This window comes from Symphodus melops, assembly GCF_947650265.1.
Source record: "Symphodus melops genome assembly, chromosome: 18".
In the NCBI taxonomy this organism is placed as follows: Eukaryota; Metazoa; Chordata; class Actinopteri; order Labriformes; family Labridae; genus Symphodus; species Symphodus melops.
This window is the reverse complement of record NC_136708.1, coordinates 16,086,625-16,110,879: the sequence shown is the minus strand read 5'-3', so window position 1 is coordinate 16,110,879 and position 24,255 is coordinate 16,086,625. Positions and strand designations below refer to the sequence as shown.

Genomic DNA, 24,255 nt, shown 5'->3' with positions numbered 1-24,255 from the left:
AAGCATTTTCATCCGGAACATCCTGAAAAGTCAGACCAATCAATAGTTGCAGCACTTACTCCCAGACTTCATAATCAACGTGTCATTTTCTTTACCTGTTTGAGACTCTGTGTATCACTGGGAGCTAGCTTCGACTGACAATGACGAATGATGTGTTGACCTGAACAATACACCTGAAGTGCGATAGAGAAGTGAAGACTTACAATAAGTCAGGGCAGCTATTTTTCACTCCTCTGAGCAGGTCACAAGGAAAATCTTTTTTTAACCTCTCATCTCAACATGTCTCATCTAAAACCTCTGAGGCCTGATGGATGAAAAATAGCAGGTTTACAGATTTATCTTGATAAATTTACAGGAAGTTATTCTAATAAAATAGGGAAGCAGGGGAGAACTACGTGTTGGTATCTGTCAGTGAATCTGTCTCTTGAAACAGAGGCCTGATATGAATAATAAGAGTCAGGAGGGAGATGACTCGTCAGTCAAGCCAACCATTTTAGCTTGGTCACCTTTTTTTCCCTTTAACCCCTCAGATAAGTTTCTGACCTTAGTGAGGATAACTCACAAGTTCAAAGAACTATTTTTCTGCCTTTCTGAAGGGTTCCATTAGAAGGATGTCCCAAGAGATCCAATATCTCACTAAAAGGCAAAATGTGGAAAAATAATTCATTACCAATTTTCTGTTGTTTCAGATCGCCTACGGCAATAAATAAAATGACTTCATCAAAACAAATGCATTCATTCCGGTATATAAAAAAGGAAGTTAACTTGAAATAGTGTCATGCAACTGGAGAAGATGCTATCAGGAGCAAGTCAAACCCGAGAGAGGGGCGATCTGAGACCAAGAAAGGCCAAAAAATTCAATTCAAGGTCAAGACCATAAATATCATGTTTGCAGGGGGTTGCACTTACTTTGACTGTAACACCGGGAAGGTTGCTGCCGTAGCCGGTAGAAAAAATAATAATTTATTGATTTTTATTGTCAATAATTTATTCAATTGTTTATTGACTGTTATTTGTGACATGTAAAAGTAGCCTATCAGTAGTGATCTTGATTTCAAATCCGGAGTCCGCCTAGTCGGACTAAAATGCTTTCGAGTCAGAGACGAGCCCTTCAACAACTGGTCAAGTCTGATTTAGATTTATACAACACTACTATCCATTTATGGTGCTGAAGGAGAACATAAGACACAGACAGATAAATCAACAGTTTTTTTTTTGTTTTTTTTAAAAACAACTTTATTAATACTTTGTCTTTTGTTAAAAACAGAATATATAAAAAGGATTCCTTTCTAAGAATTACTTTACAGAGCATAGTGGCTTTTGCTTCAGAAAACAGAAACAAATCCCTACTTGTACAATGTGAAAAATAAAAGTCCTTCCCCTGCAGTGACTGAGCTTAAATCAAGTCAGCGTTAAAAGAAATTCAGTTTTCCTTTTTGTGGAAAGTTTATCATAAACAAGGTGTTGCTGCTACATTAAGGCCAAACTCCCCTACACACATGTGGAACATCTCCTTGGTAAAGTGACAACGTTGTGTTTTTTTTCTTAATATAGTTTTTGAAATTAAATAAAAATGAAAAGCTTTTCAAAAGCAAGCAATTATTGCACAGATAGATCTCCTAGTACCCTTTTTAAAAATATCAGAAAAGAGATGGATGGTGTTTTTAGAGGAAGCAGCTGCAGGAATATTCCTGATAGTAATGAAACCCTAATAATGGTTCTTAGGCTCTTAATTTCTGTTGGCATTGAGATAAATAAAAAAAAACACGTTAAAGGTGCAGTGATTATGAAACAAGGCTTGTTGTTTTGGACGAGAGGCAGTTAGTCAACAAAACCAGTTTTCATGGTGAACGAGGTTGTGGGAGTGTCAGCGAAGTACTGCACTTCACATCTATAGTCTAAAAACACTCTGAAGAGTCTAATTTAACCCCCAGATCATCGGACAGGCCTGCAGCTCTGTCTCATTAGTGTGCAGTGCTGCTCCACCTCTAAAAACATTCTAATTGGCTGGAAAACATGAAAAAACAAACAAGAAATTAAATTTAAAAAAAAAAAAAAAAAAAAAACGCATTTCACTCCGTTATTTCATTAAGTTATGTTCACATAACAAAACAGAGGAGCTTTAAAATGTCAAAGCATTAAAAATTAAAAAAATCAACCTGTATGTACACAGTGTTTAGATATTCAAAAACACTCAAGTCCATCAAACGGTTCGATTTGTGGGGCTAGGAGGCCTGATGTGGAGAAAAGACAAAAACACTAAAACAAAAGACTGGTAGGTAATCTGTATCAGGTCAACTGATGCAATAATTTAAAGACAAAACGAGCCTAATCTAAAAACGATGTTTTGGCCGGGGATGATGTTTAAAACATACACGATCTGGACACAGTGACACTCAAACCAGTGGCAACAATACTTAAATGAGTTGAAATAACACTTAAACTCACAAACACACACACGGTAGCTGAGGGAGTGATTTGAGCGCGTCCTTTGATTATGGCGAGTCTCTATATGTTTGGTATCTTCGTTCCTTCTCTGTGAAACCTTGAAGCGGGCTGGTGTCGCTCAAAAGAGTTCATGCTGGAGTTTGGTGGAGTCGCTTTTATGTGTGGTAGATCTTGTGCTCGAACTCCGTCGACGAGCAGCTGTGAGGGGACGCCATTTCTCTGTGGATGGGTGTGGGAACGTTGCTGCGGTGCTGCTGGTGGTTGTCGGTCAGCGTCAGGCTCAACAGGCTGGTGCAGGTTGGAAGGTAGATGTGCTGTACGTGCTCCACCTCTGAGCGACACACTGGACACAACTGAGGGGGAGGGGGGGGGGGGGAGAAGGAAAGACGAGTGTTACGAGCCAGGAATGTTTCTTTTCTAATTATCAAAGTCAAAGGATAATGGAGCGCAGCATGGAAAAAAAAACACGTTGGAAACTAAGGAGGGGTCAAAGCCAGAAAAAAACCCAATCAAGTCGTCACTCAGGTTGTCTGGCCAACAGCGGCGTTAAAAATTAAGAACATGTGACTGAATGAGACGAGCTTAATCCTAAACAAGTATAACCGATGTGTATATAGTAAGTAATCAATCTTCCCTTGTATCTCCTCTTCCAGATTTCCGTCTATTAGCCGGGTCACGTATCTCAAATCAAGCTAATAGAAGTGAGACTTGGCAGCCTTCTATAATCACACGCCTACCATCTGCTGCCACAAAGGCAGGAAATTATTAGCTGATTAACCGGGGGGGGGGGGGGGGAGATCAGGTCAGCAGAGTGTAAGCAAAGCTTTAGAGGTTCAGTAAGGACAATAAAAAGGATCACAAGTTAAAACCAAAGTGTGATTAAAAGCTTTCAAATATGTGACTTCAAGTAGTAGTTCCTGGAGTCTTTAGCCGTGCACCAGACAAACATTAAAGCCGTTTCTCTCGCCTTTGTGGTCACACTCATTTTTATGCGTCTCTTTTGAAGGTTTTGTTGACATCAGCAGTCTCATTTAAGGCTCATGCCAGCAGTGCTGTCAGTGTTGGGATGCACTCGACGATGTGACCGTGCCAAAACATGTTCGACCCCCCCCAAGCTCAGTTTGTTTGACTTGTGTCAGAGCTCCACACTCCCTTGCTTCCTGTCGCTCATGACGTAGCGCGAGCTCGGGTGTGTAATGTGGATATGGCGTACAATCCATCGCTGCCTTTGCATAATCCAGATGGAAAATAAGCCAAAGAGTTTGTTATGTTTTGTGTATTTATCAATTGTGCCGACTCTAAGGCCGAGCTTTTTAGTAAACTTAAACAGGCTTCATGTCTTATGTTGTAGTACAACATGATGTCCAGCAGGGCGACATCGTGCTTTCAGGACAACTAGGCCTTGCATGCGTGCCCTCATTCTTGCACTGTGGCTCAAACTATTTACAAAAAAAAACAAAAAAAAAAACAGCAGGCGTTTTCAGAATGAGAGGAGCAGAGCCTCACCTGGAGCTGATTGGCGCACGTCTGGCAGCACACCATATGTCCACAGGGGCAGAAGGCAGCGTCTATCTCCTCCTCGCAGCACAGCATGCACAGCAGAGCCTCCCTGAGCTTCTGCAGACGCTCCTGCAGGGCTCGGCTCTGCTGGCAGCTCCCGCAGTCCAGCTCCTCGTCCTGCTGGTTGTCTCTGCTGGGGGAGCGCGACGGAGAGGAGGGGTCGCCGCTGCCAGAGCGGGACCTCAGGTCCACCACTCCGGAGTTGTAAAGAGCGCGGCGGGCGTGGTCGTATACCTCCTTGGACGTGCGGCGGATGTCGAAAACGTATTTCTTGCCCAGGTTGATGTTCTCGTTGAGAAACAGTGAGGCCAGGTGGCCTTTAAAGTCTCTACTGTACTGCATCATCACTGCATTGGTAACTGTGTCGCACCTACAGAGGAATATAGGACATGGCTTAAAAACATGAAACACCCCACAACCTCCATTTATAACCCAACTATGTTGTATTTCAACCCAGGACTATCCTGTTCAGATTCCAAAAACATTTTTTGGCTTAAACATTATGAAGACGACAAAAAAAAGAGATAAATCTGCAGACTGAGCTAAAACCCATCCCTAAAACAAAACAACAGGACTGTCTTTTGTACCTTTGTATTATTGTGACTGACGAAGCAATTTTTGTGGCTCAGCCGTTGAATTGTCATGCTCACTGCAATTTTCAGTCCCACGCAGACAATCACACAGATTAGCGACAGGCAGGAATAGCAATCTTTACCCACTGGAAAAAAACTACGCTCCTTCAGGTCAAGCACTTGTTATATGGCCTACTTTTTTTTTATTGCAATTTTACCATAAAAAAAAGGGTTCAAACGTGGGAATGATCACTCTTTATCAGCATGTACAAATGTGTTGGTTTGCAGTGAGCATTTGCATGCCAAGTAGAGCAGAACAAGTGTTTACCGGGCGCTTTTTAGGTCAGGATATTTTGCCCCCCCTCCGCCCCCCTTCTGCCCCCCCCCCCTGGCAGATAATCTAGTTCTCTTTATTGCAGGGCAGTGACCATTAACTGCTCCGTGTCATTGAAACAGGTTGTTATGAAGCAGCTGTTGCAAACACTGTGTGACTGAAACACAAAACTCTTGAGCTACAGAGCTGAAAATTAATTTGTTACCGTCTCCCCCCACATGAACTAATTATTAAAGCTGGAATTGACTTTGAGGAAAAAAAACAGAAAGTTGTAAAAAAAAATAAATAAATAAAAGCTGTACTGTTTGAAGGCTTTCGAATGTGTTAGTCGTTGATCCAGGCTTGAATCCTGTGCTGGGTTTTCTCTCACCTGTAGAAGGCGTGGGTCTCTGTGATGGCTCGGTACAGTCCACTGGCTGCCCGGTTACTGATCAGCTTGAACAAAAGCACCACGCTGTCGCTTGTGTCCTTGGTCACGGTTAGGTACACAGTTTTCCCTGACTGGGTGGCAATCTGGATGACTGGATAGCTTACTCTAAAGATAAAAAAAATAAAAGACATTGTTACGTAAAGCCGATGTGTTTTTTTTTGTTTTGTTTGTTTTTTTAAACGAAACCCCTGTCACGAGATGTTTTCAAACGTTTAGGTATAGCGTACCTGTTGACTAAACTGAAGTCCTCCTTGCAGATGGCAATCCCCTCAGGTCCGACTCCTATGGCCAAACGTTGGCCGTTTGCGTCGCGAACCCAGTGCCACTCCACGCCGTAATGCTCCAGGGACGAAACCAGCTGCAGGGCCTGGTACTCCACAGAGGCCTGACTCGAGCCCTCCAGAGCTTTGTGTCTGGAAATGATACTGCAGAAGGGGAGAGAAAAGAAAACTATTTAGGATTATTTAGCTCTCCAGCTGAGATCAGGAATGACAATCTCCGACACGATGCATTTCACTCAGATAATCTTACAAGCAGGGTCACCCACTGTGAAGCTATAGGTGAATTATATAAGCAGGATAAATGCACTTCTGGTGCAATTTCGCTGTCAAAGCTGATTTGCACCTCCAGGCAGAAAGCTCTGATGTTTAACCGGTTATTTTCGGTGAACTATACTTAAGATGACTGCTAAGGCAGGGCAGAGATGGATGCTTGTATGGGGCCTGCTGATTTTTCACAAACTGTGGCTTTATAATGCGTGTGTACCTGTTGTCTCACTTTTGTTTTCTCTCCTCAAGTTTATTTTATCAAAGCTACACTGACAAAAGTAGTTTTATATATAGAGGTCGGTATGTTGCTAGCACGGACAACAATGCTCAGTGTAAAGAAAATAAATGCATTGTTGCATTTAGATATTAAGGCTCTGCAATTTTAATTAGTCTGTATACAAAGACATGTTATTGCACAAATTGGTTTCCTAAAGAGTCTTTAATTAAACAGTCACATGACATTATCAGCATCATATGCACCATCCCCCTTTCAAAATAAACTCTGTGTTGTGCTCAGGGTGTTTTTTTAATTGACCTACTTTTTTTTCCCCTGATAAAGTTTATTTACATCGTCAGGACTGACACTTTTTTTTTTTTTTGAAGTTACAGCTCCTTAGCGGTTTACCACTTCTTATTATCCCATCCCTGCTCATGGCATGCATACAACGTCTGCACACCACGCTGAGCTACAATTAGGAGGTCAATTAATGAAGTGCCTTGAACATTCCTGCAGCTGCATACATTATAAACTGGCTGGGGTTGAGTGAAGGTTTGAACAGATCTCGCTCCGTAGTATTCACATCATTTAATGAAGCAGGTTCAGCAGATGTGGCTTGATAATGTCTCATTAAGGCATCGGAGGAGCAGATGTGCACGACAAATGGTTCTAGGAAGCTCTGCAAGGGATGTTTATTCCGCTGCAGTAAGTCTCGGAAAGTGTGATGTTATGCTTCAACACTTCTATAGAATCCATTTTCACAAACTCAAAAATGCTGCAACTATGAAACGTGGTCACCCTTTTGTTAGTTACAGAGGCGACACTGAAGACGGAGGTCCTGTCAGTGCAAACACGCTACGCGAGTATGTAAGCCAACGAAACGTGAGATGAACTCTTATCTGGCGTCACCTCTGCAAATCTATGAGAGAAAGCAAGGCAGTGCGTTTTATATAACTGCTGCCGAAGCAAAAGATACACTCAGTTTATCTCTGCGTATTGTTGACGCACTTTAGGAGCATGTTTGACTAAACTGAGCATTTTGATTTATCGTGGTTTCTTTCTATATCACTTTAATCTATTCCTGGCTCAATGCCACGAGCCATTGTTGACTTTTTATCTAGACTTTATGGACTCTCGCCTCCCTCAGAGGCAGTCGAGGACGACGCCTCAAGAGCTCTGACAATGTGAGGGACGCAGTAAATGATTGGCTCGATGTCGTAAAAGTTGTGCGGTCAATCGTAGGTCAAGAGCGTCGTACCTGTCCATGGTGGACGTGCTGGGCTCCTCGCCGCACAGTTCCGAGTACCAGTACTGCGCTGTGTTTTGGTTGTAGTCGCCGAACTCGGCCTGTGCCAGCAGGGCGCTCAGTTCCTCCGCTTGTTCGGAGCCCATTCGCAGGTGACCGTTATGGAGGTCCTCCTTCACGTGCATGAAGAAGACGTGCCTGGTGGACGAGGAGAGACGAGAACAGTGGTCAAAACACGATGCTGCAGGACGCAACTCTGGCAAGGGGTTTGGAGACAAACGTAAAACAGCACTGCAGTGTGATCGTGTGAGCGGTGTTGTGTTGAGGGAGAAGTCTCGCCGTGGCGTGGCATCTCACGATGTGCTACGCATGATAATAAAAAACATCACAACACAGTGATTCTGCTGTATAGCTTTGCAATGCATTGCCTAATTCTAGCAGAAGAAAAAACAACTGCAGGATATTCTCGGGCGGCAAAATGTGAAATATCGCAGTAGTATCATATGTATATTATTATTATGGCACCATTGCCAACTCTTGAACAACACATTTAAGCAGGAACAGGTAATGTGATCAGCTCAGCCATTGAGGAGCCAATTTCAAACAGTGCCTGCTTTCATAGTTCATCTGAGTGTCATCATGAAGAGTCAGCACGTCTGCAGCACACACAGGCCAGAGCAGGAGCTGGTTACAGGGATCGAGTTTCACCACAGGCAGCTGGTGTTTGTGTGGGAGCAGAAGTGGCAAAAGCAACTGTGGCATCAACTGCCCTTTTTTTTTTGTTTTTTTTTTGTCTCACTCTCTCTTTTTCAACATCTTCCTCAAAGCACACTTTTGAGCTTCCCCTTATAAAGGCAATTTGGTACAGGCTCTAAAAGAGGAAGTCAGAGAGGAGCTGCAACATTGAGTGATGGTTTTTTTCCTCCCCTCTCTCTAGCAGATGCTTGGACTTTTAACCTGCCAACTTTGTGGAGAAAGTCATCAGGTTTGTAGCTCTCACTCTGTGGCTCATTGTCAAAAATGTTGTTAAATAACCCCACGACCATGCATCATGCCCATTTAAAGTCAAATCTTGGGAAAATGGGAATGGTTGCTCAAATTGAGCAGGTTTTATACCCTGAAAGTTGAGAAAATGGTTCAAAAGATTGAACAATTGTTATTGTTTGGTCTGAACTATTATACGAGTACATTGAGTTCCGGTCGGGCTCAGAAAAAAACAGCTCAATTTTCAAATAAGCCACGGCAGGTCCTTTCCATTGTTTTGACCACAAGATGTGAGGAATTCTTGCTCCACGCAGCAGGAAACCCAATGTGGAGAGCAGATACACCCTGACTGACTCAATCCTGACATCATGAACTGAAGTAACCTAAGCAGATCCCTCCTTGGGACGACCTCTGGCACAGTAACCCTAAGAAGATTGGCCAGGCACCAGCCTTGCCGTCAGCTGCTTTTGAAACAAACCAGTCGGACAGCTTTTTGGTTGTTAGACTGGACGGTATCCTGTTAGTACACTCGGTTTTTTGGGGTTTTTTTTAAATTCTCTCAGACACATTAATAAAGTTCATTCAACATCCGGTGTCAACAGGAGTTCAAGAATTTAATGGTTTAGGAGATGTAGCTGATTTTCTTTTTTGAGGTGGCACTTAATAGCCAACATCCCAGAGGACCGCTTGTTATTTTGGAGAGAAAAGAAAAAAGAAAAAAAAAAAAACCTTCCCTGAGGTTACAGCTCTCTTTGAAGTGTGACGCAAAGTGAGATTCGTGCAATTTGTGCAAATTAGGTCACACCCGGAATTAAAGGGATTTAAAAGGATATTTATAGGGTTTAAAGGGCTACTTTGTTAAAAAGAAAAATAATTCAGACTCCATTTAAAACCATTATTTCGTAGGAAAATTGAAGCTCTACCTCTTTGGGACTAAAGAGGACACTGGGGTGAGTCCATTAGGGCTTTTAACACTTGCAGAAAGCCCGTATGAGAAAGCTTAGTAATCCTGATCTAGCAGGGCAGAACTGGCGGTAGAATAAACGCGCGTTGTGTATTGTGCCTTCTTGGATATGCAACAACACCGGCACACCTCTTTCTGCCTGATTCAGTGAGCTTCCAAGGAGCAGCAACAGCAGCAGAAGCAGCTGTGAGGCAGACAAACAGAGCCGGTCTACACCGCCCCTGATAAAGCTTGACCATAACAACGAAGCCCCCGTGGCTGACTAGCCTCAGGCATAACAAACAGCGCTTTGATATGGTGTTAAACATCCCATTCCCTCCAACGAACGCGCACACACACACACACACACTAACAGTGCGCCCTATTGTGTCAAGCCCAGCAGGCATCATGTGATGAAGCGCTGCTAGTTTAGCTACCTGCCTGATGCAAACAATAGGGCTGATTTGACTGGGAGGTTACTACAGGTTGCCGACAAAGGGTTACTACAGGGCAAGCCGCGGAGGTTTACTAGAGTCCAGGCAGAGGATTGGCAAAAAGTTAATATCGCCAAATGTGCAGAGCATCTGACATCTTAAACGCTCCCTTGTTCTTGCCTGGTAAGTTGATCCATGACACTGAGTGAGAAACATGGGCAGACTTGCAGAGTGTAACCGCATGTGCTAAAGCCTCGTTTCATTTTAACCACCATCTGTGACAGCGTGCGCCCACGGTATGCAACTTTTGTCATGCAGGCTGCTGAGCAAGACGTCCCGCACCTGCTTTCCTGCTGTTGTGAAGCGCCCACCAGTGTAAACAGATGCACGTGCTTTGCTGAGCTCATGCCAAAATTCCTGTGATCAGTTGGTAGGAAAAAAAAAAAAAAAAAAAAAAAAAAAAAAAAAAGGTGTCATTAACAACCACACAGTAGAACAGGTTAACAAGCAAGTCGCGGCAGAGGTAACTAAAGTTCAGAGTTGTTCCTGTTCGACTTCCCCGAGGCTGCGTGAGACACATCAGATATGCGCTCTGAAAAAACAAAAAGAAAAACACCATGAAAACATCAACAAACAGACGCTGGATAAGAAGGTGGCAACAGTTTGTCCCGCTGAGGCCCCTGTGAAGCGATGCTGCTACTGTATCTGCTCCAAACACGGCCCTCGCACAACAATGGGAACTCACTAACACGCTAAGAAAACACGTGAAGCGGGGTTTGTGCCGATTACAAAATTGTGTTTTTCTTCTTTCTTTTTTTTTTTGGTCTGCTTCATATTAAGGGCCACATCTGTGTGTACTTCATTTCCCCTCTACATTAAGAAGATTTCAGAGTTTTCAGACAGCTGTCCCGGGACAGCTGTTAGCTGAGACAGCAACTCTCAAGGTATTAAAGCCCAGGCAGGCACAGTCCAGAAATCCATTCAATCCTCTCCCTGCATGAAGTGCAAGGCTGATGGAACGTGAACGTCAAAAAATGTCATGATTCTGTACCTTTTGGAAATGTTGTCTGTGGAGACAAAAAAAAATAAAAATAAAAAAGTTCCACTCGTAAAAAAAAATGACAGGACACGTGTGGACACAAAGCTGATCTTTCCAGAAGCCCATCAGGTTCACATGGTAACCAAGGTGACAAGACTACAGACAGCAGAACAGATAAATGAAAGCCATGCTCAACCAAACAGGCATTCAAGCAAATGATGGTCTATTCAGACGCTGTGACTCTCGACTGTCCTCTCTGTCAGGCCGAGTCACTCTCACACGCGGTTAGACGGAGAACACTTCAATCTGTCTCTTGCTGGGACACGACGATGCCACGCTGCATCAGCCTCTCTTTCTCTGCGGCTCGACATCTCTTTAGGATGCTTCAGCCCCCCCCCCCCCCCCTTCATCAAGGACTAACACGCATTACTAATCAGCGATATTGTGCACGCATCATCACAGAGTCATCCCAGAAGTGTGCTTCAAACACACAGCAGCCACTTTCGTGTTCGCTTGTTGTTTAGACTGACCCCGACTAATATGCAAGACGCAGACTGAATGGCAGGAAGTCTGAGTCGAGACCAAAGTCTCCTAGCCTACTTTCATTGTGTTATGCTGCATGCAGCTCAATCATTGTTGTGGCCTACCAGGATAATCACGGTCTTAAGAGGCTTGTTCATTTACAGTCTTGGTAGCGCTGTGAATGCAATCGTTAAACAGGGAAATAAAAGCTTTTCAAAGTAGTGGTTCGTGGGCAGGGGGGGGGGGGGGGGGGGGGGGGGAGTTTGTGTATGTTGGTGCTGCGGTAATGCTTGAATACCCAATTGCCTAGCCGGAATAATGCAATTAAAGCGAGCCTGAACTCTGAGGAACAAAAAATAGGCCACTGGAAAGGAGCTGAACTTGGGGGACCGGGGTGAGATATTTTGATTTTTTTCCCCCCAGTAGATTCATTTTGCTCAGTATGTCGCAAGATGAAAACCGTTTGAGACAATTTGACATGTCTTTGTATTTAGTCTGATGCTGGAGGGAAGAAGGAACAACAAAACGGTCGACACTCGTTACAAAGTCTAGTAAACTCTCCAGTCCACCCATCTCCTCTATAAAAACCTTTGTCTCATGTAATGTTTTCTGCCTTAAGCCAGTGTCTATTCCTTCTGTAGGCTGCTCTGCAGCACAGAAGAACAAAACGTCCCCTCAATCTGAAACCCAACACCTCTGCCTGGAGACTGCAACCACGTCCAGCCAATCGCATGCCGAGTTTCAGAACTCATCACTCGGCCTTTCAACAATGTGGTTTGTAAGCTAGTCAAATATCACACAGCCGGGAGCTGTGTGCTCTCAGAGGTTACTATCAGTCAACGAACTTTAGTAAACTCTGCTGAACACCTTCAAGGCGTGGGCACGACGGAAAGTCAGACACTGAAACACTTATTACAGCTTTAATCATGTACTTACCAGGGACTTGCAAAACAATCATTTCAAGCCTTGAACACATCACACATCTTTGCTCGGAGCTGAAATCTATGCAGCAATAAAACAAAGACGCCGTTTGTGTGCTGAACGCCTGGTGCTCTGCACTGGATGGTGAAACTGTAATTAAAGGGCGACACTGATCCTCCTAGGTGAGGACCCTGAACAAATGAAACGACTGTCGTTCTTGGACGAAGGCTAACGTTAGAACTTCAAACCAGGGGCTGGGTTACTCGAGTGCACAACAGACGCAGGAAGACAGAAACTTGCGGGAAAAGAGAAAGCCAGTTATTATCATCGGAGCATGCTGATAAAAGCTTCAAACAAGCTTTTTGTGTGATCTTTGGCTTGATCCGGTCTGTGAGCGGAAATAAATGTTCTCAATTTGCAGAGCACTGCGTGAGAGAGAGGCTGTGCTAAAACTTTAGTTGAGAATTTTATGCTTCTCTCTGAGTATTCTTAGATTAACTTTAAACAAACAGCTGATTGATGGAGAAAACAAACTGTAGTGTTGTTGGTAAATCAATAAAAAAAAGTGGCATCTTTCTTTATGAATCATTTCCTCAGCTGTCCAATTCTGTGAACACTGCGTACTGTTGGAACGTATCCCATCATACACTAGGGGGAAGGTCAAGGGAACGCCCAAGATGAATCAATATTCTGATGCAAGACTAACTCACAGACCGCCAATGCATTGACTTCTACGGAGTCTCTGGTCCCGTTGGCCAGCGTGTCTTTAAACCGACTGTGATTATATAAGGAGAGAAAGATTCCTGGCCCGACTTCGACAGATTGGAAATGGATAGAAATACTTGCAGTGTGGGAATATTTCTGAATAACTGAAGAGACGCTTTCGGGAATGTGTAATGATGTTTATCTGAGAGACTAAAAGGAAAGCTCAAAGACAAACGCACATATTCTCAGTGTGTTTGTTATTCTTGGTTACTTTGATGACAAAGGTCATGTGTATGAGGGTTAGTCAGTAACTCTATGTTTGAGGAAAACTGACATTTTCACAGGATGCAAATGAGAAAAACGGATTCCTACTATGTTAAAACTCATTTGCCGTCTTGTTTGAATTTCAGTGAAAGATAAGCTAACTCCCAAAGGGGTTAAAGGGGTTAACAATCAGGACCTCAGATAAAGCATGTACTAATAGATGTGCCCTGCCGGAATATCCAGTGTGTGCCTGATCAGAATGTTAAATACGAGGGCTAATGAAGGGGAAACATTCACGTATTTAAAGCACAAACACCCCCGAGTAAGTGCTGGTTAATGACGCAGATAACGCAGGCTGCTGTTGAGGCCCTTGGGTCGGTGTTCCTTCACTAACACAAAGTGTTGCTTCCTGAAGAACGCCAGTTATATGACATGGGCCGATACGTCACAGAAATACAAAAGAGTTGCTTTTATAAACTCCTACATTCTAGAAAGGAATAGGATCATTTGTAAGAGACAGTTTGAAGCAACTTTCAGTGCCCAACAAACTCCCTCTCAAACCATTGGGAGAAATGAATGTCCTTGAGTCTGTCTTTGTTCAATGTGGCACCTTCAAAAGCCCAAAATAGAAAGATTAGGCTTTGCCAAAAAAAAGTGCATTACTGACAGCATGCGTAGAAATACTATATGGATGAATGAAGATTCTAAAAGCAATGAGATTAAATAAAAAGCGCTACAAACAGAGGACATGGCTGACAAAGAATTCTGAACGAAATCTAAATATATATAGATATATGTGGAGGAAAGCATCAGCATCAAGCCCCCCCCAATTATCAAAAAGGTCACATATGAAACCTTTTGTTATAGATATTAATCCTCTACGTGTTCCATGATCAGTCACATTCATGGTTTAAATACCCAAAGCTTTAGCCTGGACATCACATTCTAAACACAGGAGAAGGGCCAGACTAAAAGAAGAATTTAATTATCACAAAGTACCCAGATAGTGAGCAGCATGTGCGCCCGTTCAAATACTGATGTGCTGGGCTAAACGTGTCATCAGAGTACACTGTGCTTATATAAGCGGCTCTGAGCGCGCTCCGTTCAGGCAGGTTATGTAAGAAGGCCTATACATGCAAGAAGGGTGTGGGGAAAGGGGCCCACCCCTCAGCACACGGCTCAGAGTTGGGCTACTGTACAGGCTCTTTGCTTTGTCCACACTTTGCACCCCCGGCTCGAGCATACAGCTGCTTTTAGCAGAAGAGCTGTACGAAAAGGAAATGCACGATAATGGAGGGTTGTCTATGGTATGCATGATGAGGCGCTAGTCTTCAATCAGAGAGGCTGTTTTAGCCTTAGTAGGTCAAAGGTGACAGCACTGGAACAAATATACTGAAATTCTGAATTGTTAAAAAAAAAAAAGAATTTTAGTTAGGTTAGAAATTGTAATTCTATGTTTAGAAATAATAGTAAAAAAAAAAAGCTCTAACACAAATCTTACCCAATTTCACAAAGTTGACAAAACTTTCACTTTCTCCTCTTTGTAAACTGTGTTGGATGGATTAATGCCTCTGCTGTGTAGCGTTTATGCTCGCTTTCATCTCTGAAACTGTTGCCCATGTTTGCACCGCGACCATTCAAATAAAATGACATGTGAGCAGATGGATGGTGTGCACGTTGCGCCAAAATCAAACAACAAGACAGCGTGTTGCTTTGTACCACGCCACGTATGAGTTATTCTTAGAGGCAACCCCACATACCCTCGCTTGCCATCTCTCATCTTTATCTCACCTATTCCACCGCCATGCGACCCCCACCCCCACCCAACGCCAGCCATCTGCTGATAACCCCCGCTAATCTAGCAGAGGTCAGGGCGCAGGCAGCCAAGTGTCCTCCAACCTTACGCTCTCTGCCCCTGCAGCCTTTCCCTTTTTCCTCTTCAAAAGATTGCCAAATATGGGCCAGACTGGAGGGGAGGGAGAGTGGGGGGGTGAGACAGACAGAGAGGAAGTGGGATTACTGACGGTTAATATCAGACAGCAATAAAAATATGGCAAGAGAGCAAAGTTGAACTCTTTATATTTGATAGAGATGGAGGAGGGAGGGGAGCAGTGAGTGAATTGGGCAGACACTGACTGCCAAATGGACTGCCAGACAAATTCAGGCCAATGCAGATACATGTCAGGTTAATGAACACTTCTCATGTGTATGTGTTAGCGAGAGGGCAAGAACAGCGTGTGTTCTCAAACAGTTTAAAAAGACACCAAAACTAATTTGCTCCCCACCAGTGTGCCCCCCCCCCCCCACCTTTACTAAGGCAAGATTATTTCTGGTGATTGTGTTTGAAGAAAAATAAATAAATTGCCTTCGTTTTCACAACGGGTGCATGAAAATTGGATGGATACCAGATGCAACAGTGACTCAATCAATAGTAACACAGTCTGTCACAACGCAAACCAAACGGTAAACACCGTACACTGGCCAGTCCCATAGTTTCCAAACAGCATGTGCAAAAATGTCAAACAGAGGGCTGTGCTTTTGTTTCGACAAAAATGGCCACAAACAATTGAAACAAAAAAAAAAAAGCACAACAAAAGTTATTCTTAGTTGAATGGGGGCAGTGACAGAGGTCCTGGCTGCTGCACAGAGGGTCCCTGGGGGCAGACAGAGCAGCACTCGGCTCCCAAAGCTGCTGGATCACATTTCCTCCCTGGAGCTGGAGGAGCTAAACGACCTACAATAACCCCCGGAAGAGCTCGGGGAAGAGGTTACTACAGGGCATTTCACTGTAAAGGAAGCAAGTGATGAGATTATGCCTGGGGAATTCAGTAACGACGGTTTGTTGTGACCCAGTGTGTTTTCCTCATTGCATATCAGTGGAAAACATTTGAATAATTAAATCGTAACACATACGCGAGTTAACAAGCTGGTTTGCAGGTTATGCTCGTTCGCCAGTGAACTAATGTGATCATGTGCCAGATTTGCCCACAATATTTCTGCAGCATGCGAGTTGGTAAGCATACCTCGTCTGTTCCTGCAGAATCAGATGTGGCTCCACAAAGAACTTGACTCGCAGCCTCAGTCGACATGGCGTCACATTATCCATCTGCTGGCATATACGGTTCCTCAGATTCAGCCACAGGTTCTCACCTTTGCTGCCAGTGAACTGCAGCCCAAAGTAGTCCACTTCTATTATACCCAACTTTCTGCAAACCTGAAAAAAAAAAAAAAAAAAGATCAAATAAATGGTTCACAATAATGGATATGGCACAGAGAAATTCAAACAGGATCCTGCAACCAACTTAATAACTGCAGGGGATTCCTTAGAGTTACAGAAATAACATTATAAAGGGTCTTTAGGGGGTGCAACAATCACCAGTTTAAGGAATTGGTGATGATGTGGCACAAGATTTGCACATGGCTGAAAAAAAAAAAAAAAACAGAAGATCTTTTGTTTTATAGGAGTTCTATTACTACCCCCAGTGTTACTCTCAAACAGATAAATCCCATTAACATACTGAGAACTCATGATAGGGAGGAAGTAAACTTGGAGGCTCTCCAGGGGTAAGAGGGGCTCATCAAACCCTCAATCCCACGCCCCCTGAGCGGCGGTAGCCATGAGGTTATTACATAACTGCTGGTGGAGGTCTGCAGGGAGCCCGGAGGCTGGGATAAATCTCATTCAAACCCACGGCAAGTTGGGGATGTACCATGCATATGAAATAGCTTTTCATTTACTAAGGAGAGAGAAAAAAACAACTAGAGGCTACTGATGAAAGAAAAAGTTCGCGTGATACTCTGCTCATGTCCACTGTGTGAGGAAAATCTTAAGGACGAAGTTTTGAGACTGAGGTTTCAGTTTGAGTCGAGCTTTAACGCTGAAGAATGAACTCTAGTAACCTTGGCCAAGCCATCTGCCTCCGACTAGTTTGCCATGCAGGTAAAAGCAAAAAGCCAGGGAAGTTTGACCACAATGGTAGGAACAGCTGAAGGTTCCTGGATATAATCAAGTCACATTTTAATAAGATGGATGCATTTCGTTATGGAATGATGAGACGATAGAACATTTTGTTTCCGCCATCCCCTGTGTGCAACAATAAAGCACATGTGTCCACATGGTTTTCTGCTAAGTGTTTGGACATTTTTTTTCTCATATTCATAAAAAAGGCACATCTAAGTATCCCCTGTCGTGCAGAAAGTGTGATCAACCTCAATGTTATTTACAGGAATATAAGTCATGCCGAAGCAACTGCTCCATCAACATGAAGTTTCGCAAAACCACAAATTTTAAAGTTTGGCATGACAACTTTAGCTGATCTATACTATCTTATATACACTTTGTCTATACAAATAAAACAAGTGTCTTATTATAAAATATAAAAACAGCCTACCTTATTCAGACAGTCTTCACCGTTCGCCTTCGCGTCAACTTCCACTTCCATAACCACCGAATCCGGACGAGTAACATGGCAAAGCATTTTGGCTGTGTCTTGTTTAAATCTTTGGTATGCCACTCATTAAAAAATAATAAAACACTCCTCGAGCCTTCTTTTTAAAAAAAACCCTACATCAAGCAATCGTCACTTTCTCTGCCTTTCCTCTCCGTGTGGCGAATCTGAAGCCACCAGCTGTAGTCTATATCAATGAAATGCCGTGCACAGCACCGCCTACTTGCAGCTGTCCAATGACAGACAACTTGACATAAGCGCTGAAAAAAAATCGAACCAATCGGAAGTCGTGTTACGTTTGCAAGCTGTTCTGACTCGAGCTCACCTCCCGTGCCTGGAAGTGTGAGGGGGGTGGGGGCTCGCTGCGCCCTCATCTGGCCAGCCTGTTGCAGGGACTTGAAGTAGCTTTCAACTCACCTGCTCCTAATGATATTGGACATTTCAGCGAGCTTAAGCAGACTTTGGGGTGAGTTTAATGGCTTGTATACGGTTCTCCCCCCCTTGGTTTTTGTGAATAATGAATGGGAATGTCCAGAAATAGCTCGGATAACGGGACTCTGCGTCACTTACTTGCATCTACAGTCTCGAGCTCTTATGAAATGTTCATGATGGCAGTAGCCCTGTTGTGTTCGAAACTCAATTTCTTTCCACCACATCTGTTTTCTCTCTTACTTGTGTTACACCCGGAGTGACCTAACCCATTCCTGTTGCCAGTCTACCCTTTTTTTAAAATTATTATTATTATTGTTATAGCCTCCTTATCTAGGCCATGACATGATAGAACAATCGTTTTTTTATTTCGATATGAGGTGTAATCAAATCATAAGGAGCTTACTTTGATTTATTTTATGGCATATGGACACATTTGAAGAACCTTTGACTTTGTCCTGACCCTGAATTCTGCTTGCTTAGTGGTTGTAAGTCTTTTTCTGTCAGGGACCACTTTACAGAACTGACAACTATTTAACAATAACATTTCTAGGTAATTTAAATTTTTTTTTTTTTGGAAAGAGCATTTTTTTGGGGGCATTATTATGTAGTTCCTTGTGTAGAAGGCTGGCTAGGCCAGACAACTGGAGAGCACTGCAGTCGGACGCTAATACTTGCATTTAGGAGGCATGGTGTGCAGCCAAGCCCCATGTTTGTCTGCCAGGGGACATCTCAGAGTACAGTGTGCCTCCATATTTTTGGACTCTCCTACCACTGCATTCCTGACGTAACATCAATGACTCAGAGATACAGCAGGACACAAAAGGAGCCCCTGAAAAACGTATCAGTTCATTGTTTTAAAAAAATATACTGAGACTTCACTAAAAGTGAGTTGACAATTGAATTCCAGATGGATACACTTTGTGTGTTTCTGTCTATATGAGGATGTTTTATATCAACTGGTGAAGATAACAAAAATGCTGATGCTATACAAACTGAGTGACGCACTTTAAACTAAAACGATGTCATTTACAGGGATGGTTTTTGGTGTAATTATAAAAAGTAGGTGTAAACAAAAGGGTTTAATTAATAATGGTGTGAAATGATACCTAAAGAAATCAACATGTTTGACATGTTTAATGTCAAACATGTAATCAGTATTTAGTATCTGTGTGTGGAATTCAGCTCTGCGGGAAGGTATCGTAAAATGTTCAGCTGATTTTGGATCATTTCACTCTGACTTTTACTACAACTAAATGAAATACAAAAGTGTCTGTGTGTGTGTTTCTGTGTTAAACGGTCACTCAGTCTGGAGTATATGGCGGCAACTGTCCTTTTGCCCTGTGGTGATGTAAGGAGGTGAGGAGTGATTGAACACAGAGACATGAAGTGCGAGCAGCCTCTCTTAACCATAAATGGAAAAGCATTGAAGGCAGCAAGTGACCTAACATCCACTGTACACGCAGAGCAGCTGCAGGTGCACAGCTGTTGGGAGTCAGCTTTTCGGTTTGTCTTTCTCCCGCTGTCCTATTGATTTAAAACAGAAGTAACAATAAATACATGAACAAACAAATAAAAAAACGTATCTGTGATGTACCTGAAACACTATTAGAGATAAGATGTTCAATATTTGTAAAGTGTTAAATCTGTTTTAGATCACTTTTTTTGTATGAAATAGTACATTTAAAGAAACAGTGCTGATTTTTGAAGCTCTAATTTGAGCCAGTGTACTTTAATACTCAAAGCAGCTCAATTATATTTTTTGAGCTGAATACCAAAGCAGCAATCGCTAAAATAATTCCAGTCCCACAGCTAGTAGAAAATAATCATCTAGGTCAACATTTTAGGGGAGGTGGGGGTCTTTTTTTTTTTTTTAACCATCTGCGCTCTCACACAAACATTCGCAGACTCCTGGTTCGCGGCAAGTTATGACATCATGCAGTTTGACATCACTTCCCTTTGAGGCAAGTCACCGCTGACTCGACTGGAGCGTGAAAACATAACCACGCAGGGTTTTGTGTGTGTGTGTGTGTGTGTGTGTGTGTGTTTGCATGTGGGCACATGACATCACAGCGTCATCACTGCCCGTCTCCATAGCCAAAGCTGTGCCTCTTGAAGCAGATATTATGTCAGCAAGTGCCATGCTAGCAGAGCTGCTGCGGCTGTTGTTATTTTTGTTGTGGTATTCTTGATTGCATTGCTTTTTTTCCCCTGTCATTCTATTTCTTGTAAGCTTTAAGAAGGGCAGCGTCAAGCAGCCGACGGATTAAGCAAAAAAGAGGGACTTGTGTGCCCAATATGAGGAAAGGCCACAGGGCGAGCAGCTCCTCTGAGTCCGACGAGAGTCAACAACAACAGTCAAGGGATTCCTCGAGTCAGTCATCCCCATGTGGAAGTTCATCGGATGAAGATTCATCGTCGGATTCAGACGTGGAGGCAGAGAGTGTGATGAAGAGAAGCCAGAGGTTCAGCTGCTCTTTCAGCCTCGAAGAAGATAATCAACTACTACAGCCAAAGGATGAGGACAGTGATGATGAACTGTCGCAGAACAACTCTAACGGACTACCCATCACACAGCAGGTGGAAGCAGAATTAGCAGCAGAGTGCGTTTTATTGGAAAAACGGGAGACTTTTTGCGACACGGTTCAACCTCAAAGGTCAGGCTTATTCAGGCCTCAGGAGTTATGGCTGGCAGTGACGAGATGTCTCTCCCTGCGTTGGCCTCCTTGTCTGTCAATCAACAGGCAGACGGGCAGGAAATTAGCCTACCAAGCGGACCTTGACCAATCTGAGGACACACAGTCGACAGTCAGCTCCGATTCAACCAATGAAAGCTCTTCAAACACATCCACATCAGACGACAGAGGTGTGACATCTGCGAAAGCCGAGGAAAAAGAAGTGAAGAGCAGAGGGGTTAAAAGTGGTCCAGCACGTTTTCTTGGGATTTCTCGTTCCTCCCCCAGATTGCCAAGAGCCAAACAAGCTACAGACTCCGTGTTGGCTTCAATGATCCTGGAAAAGGAAATGTTTTTAAGGATCGAGCTCGTAGACTCCGGCGACGAGAGGGAAGATTTGCGCTACAGGGCAGAGTGGAAGCTGTCAGAGAGAACTAAGGAGCTGGCGGAGGGAGTGTGGCTGTCTCGGAGCCAAAAGTTGATGGATTGAACATGAAGTTGAACAACTCGGTTGCCTTTTTTCAGAATAGTATTTATTATTCACCCATCAAGCTAGACTGATTATTGCAACAATCAGTAAATTATTCTAATCATCAAATCAAAGTTTGTTTTATTCCTGATTTAAAAGCGGCTTAGATTTTAATGAGTAATCAGTGAGATTGGTTTTGCGTGACGGCTGGGTGTTGATCCATGCGCTCACTGTCGCTTACTAATTAGAAAGGCTATTTTCAGAACAGCACAGTCGGAGTTAACATTTGTTTTTCTGCCTTTCTGGATCTCTGAGAACATTGTATACGTGGCTGGTTCCATGTGTGGGAGGGAAAGGAGATCTAATAGAATATATGTCATGTATTCTAAATAAAAGCCTCTTTTGAGATATTTGGTGATGTTTTGTTTTTTTTCTAAATTGAGAATTAATAAAAGACAGCTTTCAAATGGTCAATGTCAGGAGAAAGTTGAATATCTATGATTTTTTTGTGTGTGCATTATTTGGTGAAGCTTCATGGTCATACTAGAGTTTGGCTGTAAAATAGGGTCAAAAGTCGTAGAGTGTCAGGTCTGTTAAACAAAAGCAATGTGTATGTATGTATACCAAATAAGTTTCACTCAAATTACAGGGTAAACTGATATTTAGATTTAATGATCAATGTTCACATAATCCCAGTTATACTTAAAAAAAAAATTAAAAAAATGCTGATTTCTTTTTTAATGACTTGAGGGCAGAGTAAAATACATATTTTGAAAATCTGGTGAAATTTAACAAGAACAAACATTACAAATAACTTTGTCACGGTTTTTTTTTTTTAACCTACCTCAAATCAGACCTTTCCCCACTACAAACAGACAAGTCTATCATTTGGCTTCGCTTTAATCCTGACTGTCAAACTCATAGGCTCTTCTCAAAGGCCTCACAAGCAACATACAGTAAATATGTGTGACTTCATAATAATGATCTATCATGGCACCCGCAGGAGCATCCTTCTATGCAAAGCTGGAACCTATATTGAACACGCATGCACAAGCGTAACCTCTCTCAGGCACAAAGGACAAGAATATGCAATTTGCACATATAATATGCACAGTATAGAGTCATACCAGTAGTAGATTTATTTTTGATTTTGCTATCATAAATATTCATTGCATCACCTCTCTATCACCATGGCATTTTGGTATGCATTGCATGCTTTCCAAAAATGAAACATAAACAAGTATATTTACCTTTGTTTGCATTTCTTTGTTCAGTCCTTCATAGCTGGCTGTACATTATGTAAAAAATATCAGATTATAACAAACTCATGCAGCTATTTGTCAGCTTAGTGGAATCCTATATAAATTAGTATAAATAAGTATTTAGGAAGAAGAGGAAACGTAGCTGCTTAACTCTCACTGTCTGATATCCTCATCTCCATAATGAGTGCTGCAGGAAAAAGGAAGACAGGAACGGAGGAAGAGGGGATGTTATTGTTTACACACAGTTATTCTGGAGGGCCGTACTCTGAGCTGGAAACATCAGCAATGAAAACAACAATTGTTGAAACAATGCATTTTCTCTGCTATAACCTTTAAATGCCATTAACCTGGAATGATGTTCACAATGCAGATCTGTGCACGCGTGTTCCATCAGTTTCATTTTAAAGGAAGAATGTGCACTGTATTTGGTCCAGTAGATGTCGTGTCTTGAGCACCAACACTAAACCAAAACATAATGCTGTTTGGCGACTCCTTCGCTTTTCTGAAGCCTCCGCTCTCCTCCAGTGCACACGCGCGCCAAACCGCCTCCACTCGCGTTCAAATCAAGAAGTCATCAATTAGAATGCACCGATATTAAGCACCATTAAACGCAAGCTGTGGACTAAATTGTCCGTTGCTCAAGCTGCAATCGCCTGTGTCCTGCATTGTTGTGTTAGCAGGCTAACGTGAGTACACTTTGGTAACTCAAAGTTTCACATTGTACATAAATTGACACGGAATGACCGTGATCCAAAGACACTTACATGACATCCAAGTAAGCATTGAGTAGGTTGTGTTCTTCTTTTCTCTAGTCATTGACTAATACAGCTTTGCATACAAGGTCGTCCTGTCCATGTAAAACAAGATGTAAACAGCCAGTTGTACTCAAGCTTCTCATGATTCAAAGAGACATTTACAGAAGATGCATGTGCTGTATTTATGTACGTGTCACACATTCTACCTTTAAACTGTAGAAGCGGCCTGTAGCAGTCATGGGTAGAAGAAAAAAAAAAAACTTGTCAAAAAAAAAAAAGCGCTGCATGTTTTTGAAAAAGAAGAGGAAAATGGAATAAATTGGTCTCATCTGTTTTGAGCCAGGAGTTTGGTCCCCAAAGTCGAGAAATGGCAACCCAACATCACTAAAGCCGGGCCTCGTTAGGCAAATGATGCATGCATTGCAGATGATGACACGTCTTGTTGCCAGTACGTTTAACTCCTGCCCTCTTCGGTAAAGATTAAACGGGGAATGCACAAATCCTCAGAGTCATCGAGTAATGTAATGAGAAAAATTTGCATCAAGGAGACTTATTAGTGATGCGACGCAGTTTCTTAAGATTCATTTTACATCTTAGCAGATGCATAAAAATATGAAGCATGTGAGCTTCTATAGTCTTGAATTTCCCTCGGGATCAATAAAGTATCTATCTATCTATCTATCTATCTATAGTAAATCATCCCTTAAATCTTTTACACTGTAAATCAGTAATTAAATGGATAGTCTACGCAGAAGCAATCTTTTATCTAATTGTTTTTTATTGTCAGGTCACCTCTCCATAAACAGTGAGTTGACATCATATCACATGAAGTTTGTACTAAATATTCCAGAATGTATCAGTATCACGTCCTGCTCTGACTGGAAACACTCAGCATGGCATTTGTCAGGACTGCAAGACCGAAACAGAGAAGCGTTCCTGACAGAGGGAGAGTGTATAAAAGGACAAGTTCCTCTTTCCTGGTTCCCCTCAGTCATTCTGAAGCGTGTTTGTAAACTGTGCTGGACGGAGCCGTCCCCAGAGATAGTTACG

The 24,255-nt window shown here is 42.7% G+C and overlaps 1 protein-coding gene across 1 annotated transcript; it reads right to left on the bottom strand.

The window, feature by feature from the left end:
* Positions 1-1,207: 1,207 nt before the first annotated feature.
* Positions 1,208-17,835, bottom strand: mylipa (myosin regulatory light chain interacting protein a). The gene is made up of 7 exons (XM_079367702.1): positions 17,559-17,835; positions 16,191-16,381; positions 7,368-7,553; positions 5,572-5,769; positions 5,285-5,449; positions 3,955-4,378; positions 1,208-2,801 (listed from the first exon to the last, which is right to left on the bottom strand). The coding sequence occupies exons 1-7, from the start codon at positions 17,643-17,645 to the stop codon at positions 2,604-2,606; spliced, it is 1,449 nt and encodes a 482-aa protein (XP_079223828.1). The 5' UTR covers positions 17,646-17,835; the 3' UTR covers positions 1,208-2,603.
* Between the last annotated feature and the right edge of the window lie 6,420 nt (positions 17,836-24,255).

Bases quoted from the DNA above. Each gene is read 5' to 3' on its own strand.
- mylipa (XM_079367702.1), bottom strand. From the start codon at position 17,645: ATGCTTTGCCATGTTACTCGTCCGGATTCGGTGGTTATGGAAGTGGAA. The intron at 16,382-17,558 runs GTAGGCTGTTTT...TTTTTTTTTCAG, and splicing joins GTGAAGACTGTCTGAATAAG to GTTTGCAGAAAGTTGGGTAT. The intron at 4,379-5,284 runs GTGAGAGAAAAC...ATTCCTCTGTAG, and splicing joins GAGACCCACGCCTTCTACAG to GTGCGACACAGTTACCAATG.